The following is a 20,906-nucleotide window of genomic DNA, read 5'->3' as shown; positions in this document are numbered from 1 at the left end:
TCTTATAGGCGGATACCTCATATGCGCTGTTCTGGATAAGTGGGAGTGGCTTGCGGAGCTGTGCAATGTGGTGCATTGTGGGAGTTGTTGTCTTTCATACAAATGCACCCTAAAGTTACTTTCTGTCTTTCTTCGGTCAAGAAGGCACCAAATTCAAAATTTATTTTACTTTTCGACTACATATATGACCCACTTTCAATAAAGATAAATGTTCCCTCGGGTGAAATGCTCCTTTAAATTCAGAGGATGAAATCCAGTGGGAACTGTAAAGTAGCACGCAGTCCTACGTCACTGGACTAATTTGCCTAATCTTCATGGAACTTTAGACCGCTGTGAAAACGCAGACAGCAACAGGTCTAGGGGAAAAAGTTCCTGGGACAAATTGTTCTGGGTAATTTCGGTGGAAACACGGCTTAATGGTTTGACATAAGCACTCAAATCGCTGGCCCCTAATAGCTCGAAAGCGGCACTTTTGACTGAGATTCTGCCTGTTACATTATAGTTACGTGTGTGAGAGAGAGAGAGAGAGAGAGAGAGAGAGAGAGAAAGAGAGAGAGAGAGAGAGAGAGAGAGAGAGAGAGAGAGAGAGAATATTAACTGTAAATTTTGAGTGCACATATAAACAAAATTCTGTTCCACTGGCTCAAAAAAATGTAATAAAAAATGGTACAACGTGCATTAGAATATAGCACTAAAAAGAGTTTGACAGCGGCATATTGATATTGCACATGGTAATTGGCGGCATATAAATCCAATTTTTTGCTATGTGGAAACTCCCTCTCTTCGAAAATGCTGAAGCCTGATTGAATAGTGCTATTGCATTGCAATGGCGCTATAGGGCGGGTGTCAAGCGCAAATACCTCAGAATCTTTAGACCAAGCAAGAGCATTCACGTAAAGACTCAGAGGGAACGTTTGGAACACTTGAAGAATCGCCAATGTATGGAGGGCAGATGCTGCATGTCCGGGCACCCCGTAGGCCTTCTCAGAGATGTGGGCAGTAGTCCTACATGGCTTTGAAGGAAGAGACGGGGATTTCCATGCACAGGACGGACACAGGTGTGCAGTGATGGCCTCCTTGAAAGGAAGCGACTGGGCATAACCCCACTTGTCCATCCCATCGACCAAGAAGAGGAGGTTGTTTCCCTTGGCACGGGTTCGGGCTGAGAGATGGGAGCATGGCCGTGCAAACTCCTCATGGACTTCAGGGAAGAACGGCACCGGTCTTTAAATTGAGGGGCTTCTGATTGGTGGCCTGCATACAGATAAGAGCCATCCATCCATTTTCTTGAAAGCTGCTCTTGGGCTGACCCAACGTTTTCCTGAAGTTGACCCGAAGGTTACTGAAGTGGCACCCACCTCGTCCTCGTTCCGACCAAGCACGGAAGGGTTGGAGGTTTTAGTTGACATTGCATCAATCTCTCCAGAACCGAAGAAAACCAGGTCCCACGCTTCAGGAGAAGGCTGTCCAACGTATAGAAAGGGCTGGTGTCAGCTCATCAAGGGAGCCTCCCGAGTAAGCAAAAAGCAAAATGCAAAATGCATGCAGTTTTGTTTTTTAATCACTACAGGGCCAAAAGTTCATACACAGTCCTTTGTGTTGTAGCCTGAGAGCAGGGTGTAACAAGAATATAGTTTTTTGTGCATTGTGCATACATGTGAGTTTTTCAGCTTTCTGTGCACTGAGAGCATACCCTGAGAGTTTACTAGATACGATAATGGGCATAAACATCACGTATATTTGTTGCTGCTATTGTATTATCCTGAGCACCACTGTCAACTTTAAACGTGAGTTTGTGTCTTTTCTGCCCTACTTCCACTTCAGCAAAAGCTGCATCTCTTTTTAGCCTGCATGCTCTTTGTCACAGTATCTATAAAGAGCTCATCTGTCTTTCCTGTGGCAGAGGCGTCTGAAACAACACACTTTCCTGTTGTATGATATAGGGGGAATCCGCATATGTGGGACACTTCCTGATAAGCTTTCATTGGCATTTGAAAGTATGTTCCAGAGGCATAAAGATAAAGATCTCCACTGCACAATACAGATATTACACTTAAATGCTTCCTCAAACACATATAGTTTATATAGACCTTAAATCAGAAATTTCCAGGAGTGACTGATAAACTGGGGCATGTAGTTATTTTAAATACATTTCATTTTAAATGTAATAAAATGCTAAATGACAATTAGCCTAAACTTACTTTATCCTATCCGATAAAGTAAGTTAATCCTATTACCTTTATCCTATTACTCAATCTTTGGATGTCAATGTTGTTTGGATGTTCTAAGAAATATATGTTGTGTTCTACAGAAGAAAGAAGGTCATGTGGGTTTGGAAAGACCAACATTTTTATTTTTTAGGTGAAGTATGCATTTAAGAGAAAATTTGCATGTTTTTTTTTTTTTTTTTAACCTTCTGATGTAAATCAAAAGAGGCCACAAGATGGTGCCATATATAAGTTATTGTGAATAAAATAGTTCAAGAAACCTACCACACAATATTAGATGAATTTTTTACACTTTGCATTCAGACCAAAGAGTTTAGAGTTAGTAGATATTAAAAGTAAAATATTACAGGGTTAGGGTTAGTAAAATATTACATATTTTTCAGGAGATGTAATATTGTGTCCTCTAACAGCTCAGCATGAGTTCAATGGCATATCTACTCATCACTAGATAAAGGAAACAGTGGTTTTGTTTTGAAAATGTAACCAGAAAGAACTAGATGGGAACATTTTCTACCACTTGGCAGATTGCAAAAATTTTGCTTGGGAACTATTAAGGGTGTTTATTAGGCGGGTTGCTAAGACATATAATGTGGTATTTGCTAAGCAGTTGCTATGTTGTTTTGAGTGGTTGCAAGAACATCGCTATGCAGTTGCAATGGGTGTTTGTTATGATGTTTCTTGGTGGTTGTGGATTGCTAGAACGTTCCAAGCGGTTGCTAGGGTGTTCTGAGTGGTACAGTATCTGCTTTAATGCAGGCATGGTAACTAATATAGTTATCAATGTTTTGAACAGCCCTCAGCTATAACAAAAACATAGTTTTAAACATCATTCTAAATGTAAAAGAATATGAGTCCACACTATAACTATAACGATAACTGCATAGAGGAATGATATCGCTTGGAATCAGTTTCAGAACATTTTTTTTTTTTTTTTTTTTTTTTAGCTGATGAGCAATAAAAACATTGAGAGCCAATCAATACATCAGAATCCATCCTGCTTTGAATGGCTCGAGCATTTAAAGTGGCAGCATGTGCTTAGAATAAACAGAACATTGTCGTGCGGATGCTAATATAGGCTAATTATTATTGTTTTATAGTTATCTTTATACCTAGTTAACATTCTTTATGTAAACGATCCTTTATAGCAATAACGGTGTAGTTTAAAAAAATCATTCTAGCAGAGTCCACACCCAGGGCCATAGGAAGGGTTTTATGGGTAGTTAGGGGGGTTCGGGGGCTCCCCAGAGAAAATTCTCTGATTTCTCTGAACTACATGTGTGCATTTCAATACGTTTGAAGACCAATAAACAAATAAAAATATGGAAAAAGAGCTTTAAAACAATGTCAGTAAGCAGTATATTATTTGTCAATACCTGCTCTCTCCTCATCTCCTTCACTCTTTCATTATCTCTCAGTCTCCTTATCTTGTCTCGTCTCTTCCCCTCCTAAAGCTGAGCTTTGACTGAAACTTAAGTCTTTTCATTTTCGTCTGTGTCAGTAAAGAGAGTAAACATAGGGTCAACTGATTTAGCCTATATGTTTTAGTAATCATTTTCTTAGACACGTGTAGGCTACTGAAGGATACAAACGCTACAATTAAGTTTATCAAATACATTCACAATATGTAACGTTAATCTGAATCCTAATCTGATGAAAACGGCTTCGTTAATGTTTCTTGTCCCCTCACATTGACATTTACTAATTATTACATTATATAAATCACGTTAAGGCCTATTTTTAATTCAAAATGGCGAAATTAGACAAACGTTTATTAACGTTAGTTTACCTTAATATCTTTGTCGGTCGTTTAACATTTCTATTCAAGTTTATTAGTTTACCTTAATATCTTTGTCTGTCGTTTCACATTTCTACCATACACCAGCTGTCAAATATGAAATGTTTAGTTTAGCAAATATTACTTACATCAAGCACTTTATGACCGTTAAATGGACAGTCGAGACTTCGAGAACATACTTTGATTTGATTGGCCATGTCAAATATTTTGCCGTTGACGAGCGGTGTGACAGACCAATGAGGCAGCTCAGATGAGAAGATCTTGGTGCTGTGCAATATCCCTGCAGCACTAAAGTAGTGTTAATACTTAGGCTATTATTAGGCAATTATTTACAACATTTATTATTTACAGAAAAATACCCAGAAAAATACCTCAGAAAAATACCCAGGTCTGGACCTCGGTAACCTCATAGCTGGCTGTGGCCATGTCCACACCACAACTATATTAGTTATAACAATGACGGTACACAGAGGAAATCCTGCTGATGAAAGATGAAAACATTGAGCCAATCAGAATCCGTCCTCGAGCTCGACCATTAAAAGTGGTGCATATTTATAATAAACAGAACAATATGGTTCACTGATGTGTATGATAATAGTTATCTTTATAGGTGTTGTTCTTGGTTTGAAAGATCCTTAAAGGGACAGTTCACCCTAAAATAAAAATTCTGTCACCATTTACTCACCCTAAAGTTGTTCAAAACCTGTATGAGTTTCTTTCCTCTGCTGAACACAAAAGAAGATATTTTGAACAATATGGGTTACCAAACAGTTTATGGACCCCATTGACTTCCATAGTATGGAAAAATACTATGGAATACTATGGAAGTCAATGGTGCCCCACAACTGTTTGGTTACTGTCATTTTTCAAAGTATCATCTTTTGTGTTCAGCAGAAGAAAGAAATTCATTCATTTTCATCTTCGGGGGAACTTTCCCTTTAAGTTTAATTAAAAAAAAAAGAAAAAAAAAAGTAGTAGCCTATCACATTTTCTCCATTTGTGTACGGTGCTTGTTTAAATCAGTAATCCTGATTTTAAACTTGAGCAAACATCACTAAAAATACAAACAGGCCTAATGAGACGGTCGTTGCACAGTATTGGTGATGTCCTGATTGATGAGGCCGTTTTGCTGATGCACAATCATCATGGGATCAATCAGCAGTCCACGCGGTGCGCATGTAAATGCCATTCAGATGTGTCTTTTGATAAACATGGTCCTGTTCATTCACAGACACAGCAGATCTCCGGGTAATTATAGGGCGAGATGCAGAACAGGACAGTCTAATTATCACATAGATTCATCTTTCAGCACACGGGACAAAGCATATCTGCTGAAATGTCAGAGGAGGCGGTGCTGATTGCCACCATCTCTGATTAAACGGCAGGCAGATATTCATTGTGACATGATGAGCCTGTCACATTTAACTTCCTCTCACCTTCACCTTCGTTTTTGAAGAGGCTCTCGGTGGCTTTTTCTGCGTGGCAGAAGTGCTTCTGGATGTCTTTCTCAATACTTCCCTTCGGAGACGTTCTCTGGGAGTTTGCAGGATTGGAGATGAAAATTCTGATATTTCAAACCTGTGTGATTTTAATTTCTTCTGTAGAACACAAAAGAAGATATTTTGAAGACATGGGGCCCTATTTTAACGATCTAAGCGCATGGTCTAAAGCGCACGGCACAAGTACACGTCCGAATCCACTTTTGCTAGTTTAACGACGGGAAAAATGGTCGGTGCTCCCGGTGCATGGTCTAAAAGGGTTGTCCCTATTCTCTTAATGAGTAATGGGTGTGTTTTGGGATTTACATGTGTTAAACCAATCAGATTCTCATCTCCCATTCCCTTTAAATGCCAGTTGTGCTCGCGCCATGGCGGATTCGCTATTTACATGACGGAATTTGATAGTGGAAAGACCAAAGCCGTCTGCGCGAGGTAAAAGTGTGCAAGCAGATCATCTATGGGACAAGCCAGATTCCACCATATATTTATGTACATAATAATAATCTTTTACATTGTAATCCTTTGATTTTAAATATTTGGCATGTTTGTGTGCTGCTGTGTGTCCCTGTGTGTTAAATAAGCAGAGTGCATGTTGTGGACCCGCCACATAAAAAAAATATTGCGCCATTGACTTTAAACCAGGTTTCAGTTGGTCAATGGCTCAGTCTATTTCTGTTGCCTCAAAATAGTGACACGCCAACAATGCGCCAGAAAACACCTCATTTTCAGACCAGCAGCCCATGGGCGCACAAATGCATTTGCTATTTAAACAACGTGGCGCAGGACGTGAAAATGAAATGAAAATGTGTAAGATAGGGCCCATGATCTCTCTCGTGCAATAAATCATACTCTGACTATGGCTATCAAGCTCCAAACATTTACATTTACATATACATTTATGCATTTGGCAGACGCTTTTATCCAAAGCGACTTACATTGCATTTCTAAGTAGCCTACACATTTGACATTCTCAGTTACATTCTCAAACACTTTATTTAGATGGTCCCGTCCACTTTAATCAGTCTTCTAACTATAAGTAACTTTGCAACTCCATGTCAAATAGCAGTCAGAGTATTAGTAGACTCGCTGCTTAATATCTGCTAACACTTTATTTTTATGCTTCCCAACAGACAGACTAGATGTTGTCACATTCACCGTCTGTCATCGTCTTGTTGTCATCACTACAGTTCCCAGAATCCTCCTTGTTTCCACACCTGAACTCACTCCCTCCATTACCCACCTGTTCATCATCATCATTTGCATCACCTGTCTTGTGTTCATCTGTCTGTGTATTTAAGTTCTCCCTTTTTCACTATTCAGTTGTCGGTCAATGTTTGTGTTGTTAGCACTCTGTCTGTGCACGCACACTGTTTCGAATATTCTTCAGATTAAATAAATATATTGAGTATTTTGGATCTTTGCCTGGAACTTCATCTTCAACCTTGAGACGTTACAGATGTAACTTTGCAGCAACTACATGTCAACTTATTCAACTTATACAATGTCAAAGTGGACCATCTAAATAAAGTGTAAAAAAAAAAAAAGAAGAATTCTAAACAACTTGTGTGCTTATTCTGAGCTATTTGAAGCCTTGTGTTGCCCAGAATTTAAAATGAAAACTGTCAGTAATTTATTGCTGTGGTTTTTGATTAATCATCTGATCGTGAGTATTCCAGCTAATCTCAAAATCGTCTGATCGTGGTTATTCTAGCAAATCTAAAAATGTTTAAGTTAACCTCAATGGCGTCGTTTAAATTTCAATCACATTTTGCCATCCAAATAAGCGCTTTAAGTAATGCCATAAATATTATTTAAAAAATACACAATGATAGTCAAATGTCTTCCTTCATATGAAATGAAGACATTGTGGGTTTAATAAAACTGCATTATTTTATTATATTATATTACATATTATATTATATAAATGTATTGTAAAACATTAATTTTCACAGCATTAAAACATAAACCATACTGGAATATTATATTAGCCTATATGTTATGTTATTACATTGTAGCATTAAAACATAAATCACAGGCCTATTATATTATTATACAATGCCTGGCAAAACAACCATGTAGGAAGAAACATCATGGCCATATTCCAGGATGACAATGTCAAAACAACTTTACAGAGTGTGTGACTCTTGCATTGTCAGTACATGTTGTGATGTTATTTCCATCAAGAGGTGCATCATTTTTTGGTCAAGATCTTGTATTGACAATGCAAGAGTCCAGCACTGTGTAAAGTCTCCTCCAGCACATCCCAAAGACTTTCAATGAATTTAAAGGTATAGTTCACTTTGAAATTAAATTTTGGTATGTTTTAGCTTACCTCAAGGGCATCCAAGATGTAGGTGTCTTTTTTTCCGCAGTAGTTTCAATTTTGATATTTTTAGGTCAAACCGTTCTTGTCTGTCAGTCATATAATGTAGGTCTGTGGTCACTGTCTCAAAGAGCATGCACAGAGAAGTCCAAATTAAAACAATTCCCCATCGTAAGTACACATTGATGGCCTAAGACACGAAACGAGCGGTTTGTGTGAGAAAACAAACAGTATTTATATAGTTTTTACCTCTTATACACAGCACACATCCAAGTGATCTGGTGCAGACTGGTGTATAGATATATACACTAGATGTCGCCTTGGCTACGGCATTCGTTAAGAACTGCCGTAGCCAAGGTGACCTCTAGTGTATATATCTATGCACCAGTCTGCGCACACGTCACACACTAGGAAGCGCGCGCGCCCTCAGATCACTTGGACGTGTGCTGTGTATAAGAGGTATAAACGATATAAATACTGTTCGTTTTCTCACACAAACCGCTCGTTTCGTGTCTTAGGCCATCAATGTGTACTTACGATGGGGAATTGTTTAATTTGGACGATGGGGAATTGTTTAATTTGGATTTCTCTGTGCATGCTCTTTGAGACAGTGACCACAGACCTGCATGATATGACTGACAGACAAGAACGGTTTGACCTAAAAATATCAAAATTGAAACTACTGCGGAAAAAAAGACACTTACATCTTGGATGCCCTTGAGGTAAGCTAAAACATACCAAAATTTAATTTCAAAGTGAACTATCCCTTTAAGAATTTAATGTCTGAACTCAGAGGAGACAATGTCTGATGCCGTACATTCACAAAACAACAGCAATTATACTCTACACAGGTCACTAAGCTATACGTCATCATGTCAGGTTGAATGATTCTGATTGGTTAAGACACAGATAAAAATTTCCACATATGGTTGTCCGTCAGAAGAATATTTCCATTGATTATCTGGATGACAGATGTTTTTTCACCTCCCCTGCATGCCAGTTGTTCACCTCACAAACGTCAGGTGTTGAAGCTCCACCCTCTGTGCCGGGAGCAGCAGCTCATTTGCATTTAAAGGGACACACACAAAACAATGCGTTTTTACTGAGCCTCAAAAAGTGACAACTTTAACATGCTATATAAAAATATCTGTGGGGTATTTTGAGCTTAAACTTCACACACTGGGGACATCAGAGACTTATTTTACATATTGTAAAAAGGGGCATTGTATCACCCCTTTAAAACGTTGTGGGGCTTGGAAAGATGTTGATAGAAGAATATCATTATACTGAATATCAATATACCGAGAAGCTTTTTTGTTGTTGTTTTGTTTTTTGTTGATTTTTTTTTTATTGATTTTTTTTTATGTTTTCTGTTACATGGTAAAGTATATGTTACATGTGTATAGTTAAAATGTAATAAAATAATAATAATAAATCATGATCGTGACAGGCCTATAATGTAGTTTTATTTACCCATACACACCCTTTACACCACATAGTTTTATTTATTTAAGGAACCAGTGTTATTTTAGTATTATTTATATTTTATTTCTTAAAATTTGAGTTGGCTTTCAGTTTTACATTTTCTCATTTCAAGTTGTAATACTTGTATTTTTAAAGTTTTTTTTTATTTTTTTTTTTTTAAATCTTTTTAGCTTTAATTTATATTTATTTCAGTTTTATTTAAAATAACACAAGTGCAAGGAACAAAAATCTTCACAATTTGAATATATGCATGCAGGAATGAGATTGGATGGCAGGAATGATTTGAAGTTAATATTAACTGTTCCTCACATAAAAGCTATATCATATGAGATATACCAAGGAGACTTGAAATGTAGAGCATGAGTCATATGAAGCACTTTTATGGTTCGTTTATGGTGTTTTGTTGTCCAGATTCAATCCTCATTTCATTGTACTGAAGAGTGTTTCAGCCAAACTCTTTCTTTTGTTTTACACAGAAGCGCTGTACGGGTTTGGAACGACATCAGGGTGAGTAAATAATGACCTGTCTAACTATCTCTTTGACATGAGCTTGAATGTGAATCGCTTCACTTTTTAGGTCAAGCACAATATATTCAAAACACCAGCATAATCTCTAAGAGGTCAGGGAAAAAATACTGGTTTGACTTAAATAGTTTCACTAGTTTAGTTAAAAGTGAAAGTTCAAGTCATATATATTGAAAATGTTAAATATTTCATTGTACAGCATTACACAATCCCGAGTTGTCCTCTATTGTAAAATCCTGAGTTTGCAAAAGAGGAAATGCGTAAAGCAATGTAGCATCTGATCACGTCTCAAACGCTTTCTCACTAGGGAACTGCACAGTCATATTTGAGAACTTCAGACATATTTTATTGTTATTTATTAGTTTTGCAGATAAATGAAACCTAAAAATAGCCTAAAATAATACAGCATTATACCATAGGCATAAATAATACTGTCTCTAGCATTAAACTTTGGTGCATCATAGAGAAACTCTTCACTCTTTTGCAAGTAAACAACCAACCAAAACACTTTAGCAACAGCATAGCAACCCAACTAACAACACTCAAAACAACAGAAAACAGTGAATTTACACACTCGCATACATATATACCTTATGTAGCCCCTTTTCAGCGCTGCCCTCGTTTTCCAGTTTGTATTCCCACAGCATGAAGGTGAGATCTTACGGATTTAATTAACCACTCGTTTTAACCACTTCCTGGTCTACTGGCATTTGAAATGAGATCCGCTTCAAACATTATAATGCTCATGATAACTTTCATTAACTCTACATATAAGTAAATCCACTTCACCAGCTAATTACTCTTAGACTGCATTGCCAAAAAAAATTACAGATCTAGCCTACCACAAAAATGTTCAGAGATAATATTCTAAAGATGCCTGCGTGCTTGTTTCTCTGATGCATAAGGTCTATACATACTCATTTTTTATAGTACATAATTATTAATTTCTTACTGATATTTGAATAAGCAAACGTGAGTGTATAATGATTACACTTGCTTGGAGTAAAACAGGAAGTATTGCTACTTTCCTGTTGTGTCATTATACGTGTGTGTGTATGTCATAATGATCTCCTTATAAAAAGCTGTGTGAGTGAGAAAAAGACAGTCACTTCTGAGTCTGTGGTATTGGACTGGTTTAAGGTATGACATTAATTATGTTTCTTCCGTTTTTGTGTAGTTTGAGATTGTGTCATTAACCACCTTTAAAATGGTACCATGATACTTCTGAAATTAATCAACAGAAATCATTTTCTAAGGCTAACACAAACATTTTTAAGTTTGGGGATTCTCTGGGGTCACATGAATCATGGGAAAGATAAAATGCATAGATAAATCATCAGTTAAACACGTAATCTGCTGATGCATAAATGTTAAAAGCCTGTTTGTCTGCTTGTCTAATATGATATTGCCCATGTCCATTTTTTCCTGACCAAAATCAACTTAACACCGTTACGATCACATCGTAATTCTGACTTGAAAAGTGTTAGACATTTTTTTGTGGTGAAGAATTTCGATCAGTTAAGAGTCTGTCTAGGTTTAGTGTGGAAGTTAGAGTTAGGTAAATAATAATATCACTTATAACACCTTCACAACTACATTACATTTGATCTGCATGATATTGGGGGTGTAAAATGACACGCAATATTTGGGGCTTTTTTCAAATTCATTTGATAAGTCTATTTGGAAATAATTAATATTTCTAGACTGAGGTGATTTTGAAGGGGAGTGAATCTGCATACATTAAATAATTTGTATTTATTTTATTTTAATTTTTTTAATTTTTTTTTAAAGGGTTCAAAATTGAACAGAGAGTGAGAGACATAGGCCACATTCCTACTGTTTTTCACCCATTCAATTTGACCATAAAATAATAATAATAATGATTAAATAAGAAACATATTGCAATAAGTGTTTGTGTAAGTTACTTATAAAAGTAATAATGCTTTATAATATTGCGTTACTCCTTACCCAGACAGCAACATAGTATCGGCCAAGATCCGGCCCACATCTGGTAAACGTGGATTTGGGCTGACACTATTTTGCTGTCAGGGTACAGTGAAAAAAATGATTAGTTGAAATGAATCATTTTTTTTTATCGTAAGTGGTTGCATTTAATTGATTTTATCTACATTTAAACAAATGCATTGTTGAACTTAATCAATTTTAGTTCAACTTAATGCATTTGTAGATAAAATCAATTGAATGCAACCACTTACGATAAAATTTTTTTATTTTTTTTTTTTTTTTCAGTGTAACTGCGTTACTTAGCTACTTTTTATGGAAAATAATGCATTGTGTTACTTTTTTTAAAAACTTTTTCTCACGTAGTCTGGGCTTGTCTGTTTTTTAAAAACATACGTTTTTTGGCAAATGTAAAGGCCCTTTCACACCAAAAGTGGTGACACCGTAGCTCAAACAAACTTTTGGTTGAAACACAAAGGTTTAATTGGATCATCGAAGGTCTGCAGCAAAGACATTGGTTAATAAAATGAGATTAAATACATAGACCTGTTTAATTATCGCAGGTTTGCGTAATAATCTGAGTTTGCATTTCACTGTTTTTATTCATTCTGATGAATACTGAATCGGTTTCTGTGCAAGTGAGATTAGTAAATGACTGCTCACGTTAATCTAGTAGTACAATAAGTATCATGTTCACCAGCGCACACTTCTGCACTTACTCACGATTCTTCTCAACATAAGGACAGAAGAGATGTCAGTCAGTAAATGGGAAACAAAGTAACTTTTGTTACTTATTTGAAAAGGTAACTTTGTTGTAATGTTACTTTACTAGTTACGTGAAAAAAGTAATCTGATGACATAACTCGCATTACCCCAACACTGATTGTAACAATATTAATGTATTTATAAATAAATAATTGTATTTTATAGTACAGTATTTTGCCAGTTTGCCCTGCAATTTTTTTTCAATATATCATGCAGCCTTAATGTTAAAGTATTTATACGTATGGCTGTTTAATATTTCTGTTATTTTGAAAGAAGACATAGTCACCAAACATTTACTGTACATGCTTATTTATTGATCAACAATGACTATAAGGACCTTATTACTCATTTCTTGTTAGCAACACTATCTTATATCTCTAAAGGTTCCATGATGCATTTCCTGTGCCGCCTTAATTATTTGACCCCTGAGCCAGCACTGCACACTGAATGTGTCACACACAGTTGGTTTTATCAGACTCAGATGTTTTGTACACAATTTTTGTTGACATTAATAAATTACCTTATCTTTAACTACCCTAATATTTTTATTAGCTGTCAAATTTACAGTGTCTGTACAGGACAGTTGGATAAACAAAGCTTGCTTCTTCAAAAACAATATTTTACTATAATTAAAGACTTATCACTTCTGAAGACGTATCAACACTGTGCATTAACTTGAGTGAGAAGGCGAGAGCACGCAATAGGTTCTCGTGAGCACTAAATAGTTTTTACTGAGCACGTAGTTTCTCGTGAGTAGCAATAATTTCTCGTGAGCACTCAATAGTTTCTTGACACGCAATAGTTTCTCGTGAGCACACAAACGTTTCTCAAGTTTCTCGTGAGCACTCAATAGTTTCTCGTGAGCACGCAGTAGTTTCTTGTGAACGTGCAATAGTTTCTCGTGAACGCAATAGTTTCTCGTGAGCACGCAGTAGTTTCTCATGAGCATGCAATAGTTTCTCGTGACTACGCAAATGTTTCTCGAGAACGCACAATAGTTTCTTGTGAACGCGCAATAGTTTCCCGTGAATGCAATAGTTTCTCGTGAACGCAATAGTTTCTCGTAAGCATCCAATAGTTTCTCGTGAGCACGCAGTAGTTTCTCATGAGCATGCAATAGTTTCTCGTGACTACGCAAATGTTTCTCGAGAACGCACAATAGTTTCTTGTGAACGCACAATAGTTTCTCGTGAACGCAATAGTTTCTCGTAAGCATCCAATAGTTTCTCGTGAGCACACAATAGTTTCTCGTGACTACGCAAATGTTTCTCGTGAGCACGCAATATTTTCTTGTGAACACGCAATAGTTTCTCGTGAACGCAATAGTTTCTCGTAAGCATTCAATAGTTTCTCGTGAGCACACAATATTTTCTCGTGTGCACGCAATATTTTCTCGTGTGTACGCAATAGTTTCTCGAGAACGCACAATAGTTTCTTGTGAAAGCGCAATAGTTTCTCGTGAACGCAATAGTTTCTCATGAACGCAATAGTTTCTCATGAATGCAATAGTTTATCGTAAGCATCCAATAGTTTCTCGAGAACGCACAATAATTTCTCGTGTGTACGCAATAGTTTCTCGTGAACACGCAATAGTTTCTCGTGAACACGCAATAGTTTCTCGAGATCATGCAATATTTTCTTGTGAACACGCAATAGTTTCTCGTGAGCATGCAATAGTTTCTCGTGAACACGCAATAGTTTCTTGTGAACGCGCAATAGTTTCTCGAGAGCGCGCAATAGTTTCTCACGTGCACGCAATAGTTTCTCGAGAGCGTGCAATAGTTTCTCGAGATCATGCAATAGTTATTCGAGAGCACGCAATAGTTTCTCGTGAGCACTCAATAGTTTCTCGAGAGCGCACAATAGTTTCTCGAGAGCACACAATATTTTCTCGTGTGCACGCAATATTTTCTCGTGTGTACGCAATAGTTTCTCGAGAACGCACAATAGTTTCTTGTGAAAGCGCAATAGTTTCTCGTAAACGCAATAGTTTCTCGTGAACGCAATAGTTTCTCGTAAGCGTCCAGTTTCTCGAGAACACACAATAGTTTCTCGTGAACGCAATAGTTTCTCGTGAGCATGCAATAGTTTCTCGTGAGCACGCAATAGTTTCTTGTGAACACGCAATAGTTTCTTGTGAACGTGCAATAGTTTCTCGTGAACGCAATAGTTTCTCGTGAACGCAATAGTTTCTCGTAAGCATCCAATAGTTTCTTTTGAGCACACAATATTTTCTCGTGTGCACGCAATATTTTCTCGTGTGTACGCAATAGTTTCTCGAGAACGCACAATAGTTTCTTGTGAAAGCGCAATAGTTTCTCGTGAATGCAATAGTTTCTCGTGAACGCAATAGTTTCTCGTAGGCGTCCAATAGTTTCTCGAGAACGCACAATAGTTTCTCATGAGCACGCAATAATTTCTTGTGAACGCGCAATAGTTCTTGAGAACACGCAATAGTTTCTCGCGAGGACGCAATAGTTTCTCATGAACATGCAATAGTCTCGCGAGCACTCAATAGTTTCTCGAGGGCGCGCAATAGTTTCTCGCGAGCACGCAATAGTTTCTCGAGAGCGCGCAATAGTTTCTCGTGAGCACTCAATAGTGTCTCGAGAGCGCGCAATAGTTTCTCGAGAGCGCGCAATAGTTTCTCGTGAGCGCGCAATAGTTTCTCGAGATCATGCAATAGTTTCTCGAGAGCGCGCAATAGTTTTTCGAGAGCATCCAATAGTTTCTCATGACCACGCAATAGTTTCTGGAGAGCGTGCAATAGTTTCTCGCTTGCACGCAATAGTTTCTCGTGAACGCAATAGTTTATCGCGTGCACTCAATAGTTTCTCGAGATCATGCAATAGTTTCTCGAGATCATGCAATAGTTTCTCGAGATCATGCAATAGTTTCTCGTGAACACGCAATAGTTTCTCGCGTGCACGCAATAGTTTCTCGAGAGCGCGCAATAGTTTCTCGTGAGCGCAATAGTTTCTCGAGATCATGCAATAGTTTCTCGAGATCATGCAATAGTTTCTTGCATGCACGCAATAGTTTCTCGAGAGCATGCAATAGTTTCTCGTGAGCATGCAATAGTTTCTCGTGAGAACGCAAAAGTTTCTCGTGACTATGCAATAGTTTCTCGTGACCATGCAATAGTTTCTCGTGAGCATGCAATAGTTTCTCGTGAGCACGCAATAGTTTCTCGCGTGCACGCAATAGTTTCTCGAGAGCGCGCAATAGTTTCTCGTGAGCGCAATAGTTTTTCGAGAGCATGCAATAGTTTCTCGAGATCATGCAATAGTTTCTCGAGATCATGCAATAGTTTCTCGAGATCATGCAATAGTTTCTCGCATGCACGCAATAGTTTCTCGAGAGCATGCAATAGTTTCTCGTGAGCATGCAATAGTTTCTCGTGAGAACGCAAAAGTTTCTCGTGACTATGCAATAGTTTCTCGTGACCACGCAATAGTTTCTCGTGAGCATGCAATAGTTTCTCGTGAGCACGCAATAGTTTATCGCTAACATGCATGGTTTCTTTGGGTATTGCGCGGGAGTCTGAATCTTGCAATTATGCAGTTAAAACGACTGACATGCTTTTCTTGTAGTGCGCTTTTGATATTGCATGCAAGGTTAAAATGCTTATCTTAAATGAAATCTTTCTTTTTCTCGTACAGGTTTGCATACTTGGCATCTACAGTGACAATGGTGTGGACGGTGGGTCTCAGTAACCTGGTGTTAGGTGTCTACGGATTCACGTTGATCACAGGCCTTCCAGCCAACATTTTGGCTTTGTACACCTTCTTCCAGAAGGTGCGGCAGCGATCCACCCCGATGGACGTGCTGTTACTCAGTTTAACCATCTCTGACCTGATCTTCCTCTTTTTCCTGCCGTTTCGCATGGTGGAGGCGGCCAACATGAAATGGACGATGCCGTACTTCCTCTGTCCGCTGTCGGGATTCGTCTTCTACTCCACCATCTACAACAGCACCTTCCACCTGACGGCCATCAGCGTGGAGCGTTACCTGGGTGTAGCTTTCCCCATTAAATACAAGCTGAAACGCAACCCTCGAAATGCCGTGATAGCCAGCGTCATATTCTGGGTGGTTTCCATGGCGCACTGTAGTATTGTCTACATCATGCAATATTACGACCATTCAAATCCCAACTTCACCGATCCATCCATGCGTAACACCTGTTATGAAGAATTCAGCGCCGAACAGCTCAAGATCCTCCTGCCGGTTCGTATGGAGCTTTTTGCAGTGCTCTTCCTCGCGCCGTTCCTCATCTGCTGCTTCTGCTACATCAGATTCATCCACATCCTCTCCAATCTGCCCAACATCAACGCCAAGAGGAGATATAGAGCCATCGGGATGGCGTTGGGAACGCTTCTGGTCTTCATTATCTGTTTCATGCCTTACAACATCTCACATGTGGTTGGATACGTGGGCAACTACAGCCCCAGCTGGCGGGTGCAAGCTCTGCTCACCAGCACGTTTAATGCGTGCCTTGATCCTTTCATATTCTACTTCTCGTCTTCGGCACTCAGAGGAACATTTAAGAACGTCTTGCAGGAGTTGACGAGGCGGCTGCTCATGCCCTGTTGCCGCTCGATTCTCTACTGCCCTCTCTTGAGCTGTTCGAGTACTGAGGAGAAAACTCAGAGCACGACCGACAGCTCCCTGTAACACCATAAGCTAGATTGCATGAATGCAATGAATATGAGACTCAATCTTTGAGGATACTGAAGAAGAGCACCATTTGGGCCAGTATTTTTCTGGATTTTCTTCTGACTGCAGTCAAGCGATGTCAGCACATGCTGATCAGTCCAAAGCAATTGACTGTAGTTCTGATGTGCCACTGCATGGCATCAGCTTAATGGACCTGTATAATGGACTACTATCACTATTGAGTGCATTGGTACCCTCCCATTTTTTATACTTCCGGAAGTATTTTCTCCATTCATGTTTTCCATAGGGATTTTTTTAAAATGTTTTTGTTAAAGCACTAAATATCATGAATCAAGCTACGAGGTGAATCACAGCATTACAAACTTTGATTTAAAGCAAAAATTTTTTTTAAAAAATCTGACAAAAAGAAAGAACAAGAAACTCTGAAGCATTACAAATGACAGTCGAATTAAAGGCAATGGAAAAATACAAAACTATTTACTTAAAGTGGTTGAATATATCTATTAAAAGTAAACCATATATTTCAAGTGTAATGCAAAATATGCATATAAAATATTGCAATATATGCATGTACAGTACTGCAAGCTCTTTTGGCACCATTTGCATGCTGCAACTCTGATTGGTGTATTTTTCTGTAAAGCATCATGGGTAATGTAGTTTTTCACCACCAGTGTAGCTGTTAAACAATTATTTAAAAAATATGCTGAAATAATGTGAACGGATGGTTTCAACAAAAGCATATGCCACTGATTAACAACCTTGCATCTCACAGCAGGTCTGTCTTTAAAGGTTGTTTCAAATCAATTTCCCAATGGAGAAAATGAATGGATTTTTTTCCGCAATCCTACTGTTGCACTCTATCGAATTGTATTACTTGTATAATATTACTTTTGTATCTATTTGTGTTCAACGTGCCCTCAACTTGGACTTTCTAGTAAAGCTGGTTGACCTTGGTAGTCTTCCTGGTGAAGCAGCCTAGTACGGGCACCATGTTTTTGTCAATGCACTGTTTGATATTGATCCACACCGTGTCCTAACTATACGCGATGTGATAAGATTTCAGCGATTTGTGACGCTAATCAAATATCACAGCCAATCAGAAGAGCATGTGGGCGGAGTATCTTTGTAAGCTCACTGCACTCGCTATATGGACATAAGCACATAATCAAATTCATAAATATTATAACTTTTTAACATTATTAAAAATACATTAATGACACAATATTGTCATTGAATACACTTGTTGTGAATGTACTTGTTTCCTTTAATTTATTTTCAAGATCTGAGGTAAATTATCCATTTTTGCTTTCACACAAAAGGGTTTCACACACTTTTAACATTAAATAAAGCACATAATCAGTACCTGAGATTATCATTGTCATAGTCACTGTCGCTGGTCAGGATAAAAACTTTTACAGTTCAAACAATCAGATTTTAAGCCAACTGAATGTTTTAACATTTTTATCATTTAAAATCGGTTCTGCATAAACTTGTAAGGATAAATTGCTGAAAAGTTCAGTGAATGCTAATAAAATAAATTTTATTAACTTTTCTTCTGACACTATATAATTTAGAAAAAATTGCTAATATTTTGCTTTTTTCTGTACAATTTTATTGATATTTTTTCTTTTTTTTATGTTCACACCTTGAATGATTTAATAAGGAGAATACTTTTTTGCATTTTTTTTGCATGTAAAGATTTAAATGTGTGTTCTTTTTAAGAAATTAAATATTTTTGATGCTTATATTAGTGTTATTTTGCATGTAAATATGTAATTATTCCGTTGTTCTTTATTTTATGCAAGAACAGATAACATAAGCTTATAGCTGCGGCCTAGGCAATTTTCCTGTCATTTCTACTGAATAAAAATATTTAAACAAATATGCAAACAAGCTTGCTTTTTACAAATATAATTCCATTTCTGTATACTGTATTGTACACTATTGTTGTTTCAACTTAAAAAAATAAGTGTTCCTTAATTTTAAGTTTAGTGAACTCAATTTCCAAGTTGTCACTACAACATATTTCAGTTGACTAAACTTTTAAGGCAGCACAAACACTTTTTTAAGTTGAAACAACAAATGTGTTTACTGTGTGTGGCTACATTAAAGGTGCTGTGAGTGATGTTAGCCATATTGCTGACTTCCACCAGACTTAAACCATCCAAATCTCACCCTCATAAGCAAAGCCAAACATGACTGACAAGAAAAAAGCACTTCAAAGTCCATAACAATAATGACGTCACCATCACCAACTAGTTCTGTGATTTCTCAAGACACCCGTTTGCTTTCTACAAATATAATTCATGAGTGTTCTGTATGCATGTTAAAAATGCATGCTTTAAAGGGATAGTTCACCCAAAAATGAAAATTCTGTCAGTAATTACTCACACTCATGTTGTTCAAACGGCGTAAGCTTCTGGGTTGTATGTCAGAACACAGGCTCACTATTGGCCAGCATCACACACATGACCAGCGTCAGCCAATAGTGAGCCTCCATTCTGACGTACAACCCAGAAGCGCTGCGCTGTTACACTACGTCAACTCACTCAGAGACACACAGAAGAAAATGAAGAGTTGAATAAAATCATTATTTTTGTTTGTTTTTGCGCACAAAAAGTATTCTCGTCGCTTGATAAACTGAAGGTTGGGCCATAGTCACTTGGACTATTTTACACACTGTCTTTACTAACTTTCTGGGCCAGCAAGTTTCAATTACAGAGAAGCCTATGGAGAAGTGAGACAGCTCTCAGATTTCATCAAAAATATCTTCATTTGTGTTCTGAAGATGAACGAAAGTCTTACGGGGTTGGAACAACACAAGGGTGAGTAATTACTGACAGAATTTTCATTTTTGGGTGAACTAACCCTTTAAATTTTAAGTTTAGTCAAATCAAATACCCCAGTTGTCATTTTAAGGGCAGCACAAACACTTACTTTTTTAAGGTGAAAATTTTTTTTAACAGTTGTGGCTACATTAAAGGTGCTGTAAGTGATGTTAGCCATATTGCTGACTTCCAGATTAAACAGTCCAAATTTCACCCTCGTAAGCAAACCCGAAAATGACTGACTGGCAGAAAGCGCCTCAAAGTCCTCTGATTGGCTAAACAATAATGACAAGTCACCATCACTTTCAGTCAAAGGTCCGTGATTACTCAAGACACCCGTTTCACTGATGCATGCAGCACATTTAACCAAACCATCAAGTTAAAATATATATATTTAAGAAAACATGACTGAGCTATTCTGTTTAAACAGGCATATTAAGTCTGAACAGATGTACTAACTCTGGGAAAAAAATTAAAATAATAAAAAGTCAGTGCATGCTGTTTTTACATCGTTCCAGTTTGAAGGACATGAATTCATGGCATTGTTAGACATGCATATGTGTAAACCTAAATCATGATAAATGTTCAACGTAATATTTACGCCTTGCTAGAAAATAAATTATCAGCAAGTGGTTGTCACAAAAGACATTATCACTCGGCTGCTCTCTGGTATATGTTATTGTCAGTGGATGTATATCAGACATGTGCAGACGTCGCTATAATTCACACGAGTCAATAGGCTTTAGTGAGCCTCCCTCGTCACAGCATTCCTTGTCTCTTTCCGATGACGACAATTGCTTTTTTAATACATGATTAACT

At 37.6% G+C, this 20,906-nt stretch overlaps 1 protein-coding gene across 2 annotated transcripts; it reads left to right on the top strand.

Annotated features, from left to right (window-relative positions):
* Nucleotides 1-1,495: 1,495 nt before the first annotated feature.
* LOC307172771 (free fatty acid receptor 2) lies at nt 1,496-17,640 on the top strand. Of its 2 annotated transcripts, XM_079895362.1 has the most exons (3): nt 1,496-1,515; nt 9,807-9,837; nt 16,245-17,640. In XM_079895362.1, the coding sequence occupies exon 3, from the start codon at nt 16,273-16,275 to the stop codon at nt 17,254-17,256; it is 984 nt and encodes a 327-aa protein (XP_079751488.1). In that variant the 5' UTR covers nt 1,496-1,515; nt 9,807-9,837; nt 16,245-16,272; the 3' UTR covers nt 17,257-17,640. The 2 variants fall into 2 exon arrangements, with proteins under 2 accessions (XP_079751488.1, XP_079751487.1); XM_079895361.1 differs by lacking the exons at nt 1,496-1,515; nt 9,807-9,837 and adding an exon at nt 10,956-10,995.
* Nucleotides 17,641-20,906: the final 3,266 nt, after the last annotated feature.

This window comes from Squalius cephalus (genome assembly GCF_949319135.1).
Source record: "Squalius cephalus genome assembly, chromosome: 15".
Lineage (NCBI taxonomy): Eukaryota > Metazoa > Chordata > Actinopteri > Cypriniformes > Leuciscidae > Squalius > Squalius cephalus.
The sequence above is the reverse complement of the archived record's forward strand: the minus strand, read 5'-3'. Positions and strand labels throughout refer to the sequence as shown.